Source organism: Alligator sinensis, unplaced genomic scaffold (assembly GCF_000455745.1).
Source record: "Alligator sinensis unplaced genomic scaffold, ASM45574v1 scaffold872_3, whole genome shotgun sequence".
Lineage (NCBI taxonomy): Eukaryota > Metazoa > Chordata > Crocodylia > Alligatoridae > Alligator > Alligator sinensis.
The window spans coordinates 595,977-601,446 of record NW_005842137.1 but is presented as its reverse complement, the minus strand read 5'-3'; the positions used below and the strand labels follow the sequence as shown (position 1 = coordinate 601,446).

Here is a 5,470-nt window from a genome sequence, read left to right as displayed (position 1 = left end):
CCTCTTTCCCGGCGGACAGGCACTGACTCCATGACAAGGGGACCCCTGGGAAGCCCCTGGCCCCTGCCTGCTGTGTGGCCTGGTGGCCAAGGCCCCATACTTTCAGAGAGGGCCTGTGGGTTTGACTCTGCACAGGGCCAGCATCCTCTCGCCCCAGCTTCTGCTCTTGCTTTTCCCAGCAGTGCTTGCGCAGCCGCTGCAGGCCAAGGGCCATCATATTTGCCATGCCGGAGAAGACTTGTTCCAGCCACCCATGCTTGAGTCCAGACACATCAGGCCAGAGGCCGGGTGGTCTGCCTTTGTTTGCGGCCACAAGAGCTGCCTGGACAAAGCAAAGCCGCGCAGCACATCCCCGTGGGCTGCGGGGACCAGTTTTCTCTGGTTGTTCATCAGGGACCACTGCAGGGTCCCAGCTCCTGCATGAGCCCAGCCAAGGGGGTGCAGAGAAGCGGGGCTCAGGGGCCTCCATCCCCAGCCCGTGCTTTGCAGCACCGTGCCCCAGCCCCCTAGGTTATCGGTGAGACCTGGGCTTGGGGGGCAGCTGCAGCCTCAGGCTGCGTCTGGGAGCTGAAGAGCCGTGTCCTGCAGAGCACGGCTATCTGGGCACCCAGGGAAGGCCGCCTGACCAAATACCCTCCCCGGGGCCTGGTTCAGACCAAGGTCGAGCTGTGGAGCTGCCTCCAGGGCCCCAGAAGGCAAAGGGCCACAGGCCAGGCTGCCACTGGGACCAACACCGCTGGGCCTTCTGTCCTCATACAGGGGTCACAATGTTATGCCGAGGAGGCCGTTTCTGCTGTCCAAATACCCACAGGGCCTTTGCAAGGGGCTGTACAGCAGCCAGCGCAGCCCCCACTGTGGGACACCCTCCTCCGCCCTGCGTTGGGAGGCAGAGCCTTGCACTGGCTGTGGGGGGACCTCTGAGCCCAGGGGACTGCTGCTCCCCATCCAGGGTCTGCAGAGAAGCTCCTTTGACCTTCCTGACAGGGTGCCCTGCCCTGTGTTCGATCGCGGCCACACATGGCCGCAGGCTGAATGCAGACCTGCCTGCAGCATCGCCTCTTCCAGCCCCTACAGCCACCTCCACACCACCAGCTTACCCTGAGCACCCCCCGTTAGTTTTATCAAGCCAAGTTCTCTGTTACAGCCACATCTCCTCTGGTCCCACCAGGCAGCTCCGGAGCAAGGATTCCTGTCCTTACAATACAACCCCCCAACTGCAGCAGCCACCAGGTCAAGAGCAAGCCTAGATGGGCCACTGCTCTGTTCTCATGCAGCCACATCTGAGATCCTGGCTGTCTCCACTGGCAAGAACAGAGCAGGACAGACAGGAAAAATCCAAGGCAGCATAATGGGCAGGGGAGGCTGTGACTGGGATGGCACTGGGTGACAGCTGGGTGACACCTGCTGGAGAGGACAGCAGGAGAACAAAGCTCCACAGCCTGCTGCATTGCCAAAGAAGAGTAAAGGGGCCAGGATACCTTTACGGAGGAGAAATGCTGATAGAAAGGGGCCTGATGTGCGCAGTTTGCTGGCACCAAGCTACAAAACAATGTAGTGGGTACGTGGGTTTTTCCAGGCTTCTGCAATTTGCTGGTTGCCCCATCGGGCCAGGAAGGGCTTCTCTCCCCTCCTGGTGCTACATGTGTCAGGGTTTATCTTTTTTCACCTTACTCAGAGGCACTGGGTGTGGGCTACAGCCAAACCAGGGGACTTTGACTGGGGTGTGCCGGTGTTCTTCCTGGGACTGAAACCTGGAGGAGCCTGCTTAGAAGGTCTTCTTGGTCAGGGTCAGGCCGATCACCACATCAGGAGGAGGAAGGAATTCTACCCCACAGTCAGACTGGCCTGTCCTGTAGGGGTTTTGCTATGTAGTGAAGGGGAACATGGTCCTCTTCCTTTCATCCCCAGTATATTTAACAGCCTTGCAGTGGCACGTGCCATTGTCCCCCTGCTTTGCTGGTGACAGGTTCGGGTGCTCTCGGGCTATGTGCCTTGCAGGTGTGTGACACGGCTCTTTGTGGAGTGTAAGGACTAGGTTAGACGAGCACTTGTGTGTAACATCTTGGAAAGGGATGCGCTTGCCTTGAGCTGGGGGTTGGACTACCTGACCTCCCGGGATCCTGCTTTTCTATGAATCTGTGCTCTTCCCTAGCTCTGTCCCTTGGTCGGGGCCAGGCAGGGGCATTACCTGGGCTTTACAGAACCTCTTCATCTGGGCCTCCTTGGCACGACGGGTCAGCGTTCTCCTCCACGTGGGGTACTTCTCCTTCACTTCCAGAATCTCGGCCTGGAAGCAGAGCACAAGGGAAGGGGGCAAAAGAAGCCATGTTTCTTACAGGGCTCACAGCAGGCAGGGGAGAGCCTGAGAGACTGGAGACATCTTCAAGCCTGATAAAGGACTTAAATGAGCATTTCCCTATTGGCTTTAAACAGGCAAGTGGCCAGGCCCCAGCCAGAGAGCTGAGCGTCTAATTAGAGAAGAGGAGGAAGATGGAAAAAGCAGAACAGAGAGGTAGATGGAGGGGAACAGATGTAGCTGCAGGGAACAAGGAGCACTTCATTATAATCAGCTTCAAACTCACGTCTGCTAAGTACACAGCATCCTCACTCGCCGCTGCTGCCACTTCCTCCTCCTCTTCCTCATCGCTGTCGGTCTCCTGCAAGTCTGTCCAGAGAAGCGGCATTTAGGCCTGGCCCCTGCAGCTTGTCCTTGGGGGCTGGGGGTCTGCTCCCATTTGGGGATTCAGTCAGCCAAGCTGGTCCCAGCCCAAGGCTGCCAGCTCAGAAGCCAGTCAGTGCCAAGCAGGATGGAGGTTTTTATGAGCTGAGCACCCGTCTGTTGGCAACCGAACCCACCAACCTCACTGCGCACCACACAATGGCCACCGGGAGCTGCCTTCTGCCTAACCTGGGCTGGACGGGAACTGGTCCCCTGGAGAGGAAGGGGTGTTCCGATCCCTTTCCTCAGACGTGACCTAAATCATTGCCTTATGCAACATTTCTGGGAAGGCACAGATGGCCCAGCCCTCACTGCTCTGTCTGCCTGCCCCAGAGGGCAGTTTGGCAGGGCAAGCCACCCCACCCATGATACTGGGAAGGGAGTTCACAGCGGCACCCCGCAACTGAGCTGCATCGGGCCTAGAGACTCAGCCCGCAATTACCTTCCTCCTCCTCCTCCTCCTCGGGGAACCTGTGCTGGCCCCAGTCGACCTTCCCCCTGTCTGGGGCACTCCAGAAGGTCACCGCTTTGTGCCCTGGCCTGGGCTGCTGCGGCTGGGGCTCCCCCTGGATCTCTGTCTCAGCGTCTGAAGTCAGGTTCAGTGTGGCCAGCCTGAGCTTCTCCAGATCCGACAAGAAAATCTTCTTCCTCTTTCCAGCGTCGTCCTCCCGCTCTGTGTCCTCCCTGGACTCTGCAGGCACAGACACCTTTTCCAAAGGAAGAGGCTCTGGACTGGCGGGCTGCAGCAGCGTCCCCGGGTGGCTGTGTTCGTGGATGCCTTGTTCCTCCCGGTGAGGTCTGCTGTCTCCTAATCCAGGCCCAGGCTCCTCTGGCAGGACCCCGGCTCCCACCCCAGAGGGCACGGTGTCCCCTGCAATCTCCTCCAGCATCTCTTGGGCTTCCTGCTCATCCACACTGCTCAAAATCCCATTCTCACCGTAGGGGCTGATGGCCACCTGGTCTTCTCCAGCCCCTTCCCATGGCTCTGCAGGGTGATCTGCTGTCACTTGATTCGAGAGGGAGCCCGGGCTGCCTGGAGGACCTGGCAGATCAGAATTACTTTCCATTCTTGTTTCCTCGGAGGCCAAGCCTGGGCTGCCAGGGTCCAAGGCAGCACGGTGTTGGATGCTCCGGGACGGATCCTAGCAGGAACCAAATGCAGAGCATTAGCCTTCCCGGTGAGTTAGCGCTACGAGTGGATGTGGCTGTCTGCCGATGGCTGGGAGACAGCCGCAGGGGACCTCACTGGCTGGTTACCAGGGAGCCCCAGACTTCAGTTCCCAGACACAGCTGAATCTGCTGGGAGGGACCCGGGCAGCCCTCAGCTCAGCTCTAGAAGTGGGATCCTACTTACTGTGGGTGGCAGCACGTCCAGGCTGTGGGGGTTGTAGTGCAGCAGGCAGTAGAAGTGTCCTGAGGACATAAAGCAGACAGTGTCGTGAGCTGCCCCATCGCTCAGCGGACAGCTCCAAGAGTATGGCAGTACTCCAGCTGAGGTAGGTCGGGACCACTGGCTGCAGCAACACGCCATCTGAAGGGTTGGGTGTTGGCTGCAAGCAAAGCCATGGACTTCGACCAGACCGTGCCAACACTCCTGTAGGCCACTGGCTAGGTTCTTGCCTTTCCTGGGATCTTGCCCAGAGGCTCTTGCCCTTCCTCTCTGGGTCAGACTGATAGCCATATCTGGAGTGAGAAAGGTCGGATTGGTGCAGACAAGGGGATTTTGCCTTCCTCTGCTGCGGAGGCACAACCCTCTTTCTTGCATCTCTCAAATGTATTAACCAGCCTTGCAAGCAGGACACAGCCAGTGCCCCCGTCCCCCCTCTGCTTTATCTGCAGCAGGTTCAGGTGCTCTTGGTGTCTTCAAGCTGTGTGCCTTGTAGGCATGTGATCGGGCTGATTGGTTCGACAAGCACTAGTATAGGATGGCTTGGATGAGGATGCACCTGCCTGGAGCCAGGGGCTGAACTGGGTGATCTCGCATGAAAGGAGGATAGGAGCCAAGAGAAATGCAGCCACTGCCTGCCTGTCTCAGGTCCATGACAAAGTGATGGAAAAGGACCACAGGGGCTGAGCCAGGTCAAGAAAACTCATGTGACTTCTCAGATGGGAAGGTGGCTACTTGCTGCATCTCCAAGCCCAGAGCAGGTCAGCAAAGCCGATGCTGCCAATTCCCACGTTTGCTTTTCTGGAATCTTTTCTCTCAGGCTTTATGGAAGGAAACAATTTGCTCGCCTGGCACTCTGATAACGAGAACATCAACCCCACGCAGCTTTCCTGAGCCTGGAGGGCAGCACAGATGTTCCCATAAGGCGGGGGCTGTTTCTTTGTTCATTAAATCATAGAGAAGTGGGGCTGGAAGAGACCTCCAGAGGTTACATCTAGTCCATCCCTTGCCTGAGGCAGGATCAGTCCTGTCTAAACCATCCTGTCTAAAATCCATAATTTAACCTCTTAGTAAAATTACTGTCAGCCCTGACACAGCACAAGGCATCACACCCAAACCTGCCACAGGTAAAGCAAGGGAACCACAGCAGCCAACATCCTGCTTCTGTAAAAAGGTGGCTCAAGAGATCCCCGGTAGAGGCCAGTAGAGACACCAGTTAAACAAAAACTTTCCCCTGAGGTCCTCCACCTGCCCGTATCTCCCAGGAAGGAAAGGCTGGTGGCGAAACTGGCCAATGCATAGAGGGAACTGGTGTGGGGTGTGCCCAAAACTCAAAGAAGGGAAATAAAGGGAAAACCCCCTCA

At 57.5% G+C, this 5,470-nt stretch overlaps 1 protein-coding gene across 4 annotated transcripts in view; it reads right to left on the bottom strand.

Annotated features, from left to right (window-relative positions):
* The window catches only part of LOC102371980 (F-actin-monooxygenase MICAL1-like), a 31,113-nt gene that overhangs the window by 9,607 nt on the left and 16,036 nt on the right, over positions 1-5,470 (bottom strand). For all 4 annotated transcript variants that reach the window (XM_025206030.1, XM_025206029.1, XM_025206031.1 and 1 more), the window contains 4 exons: positions 4,074-4,132; positions 3,162-3,861; positions 2,583-2,665; positions 2,189-2,287 (listed from right to left, as the gene is read on the bottom strand). In XM_025206030.1, coding sequence (XP_025061815.1) covers positions 2,189-2,287; positions 2,583-2,665; positions 3,162-3,861; positions 4,074-4,132 — 941 coding nt within the window. The remainder of the gene's footprint in view (positions 1-2,188; positions 2,288-2,582; positions 2,666-3,161; positions 3,862-4,073; positions 4,133-5,470) is intronic.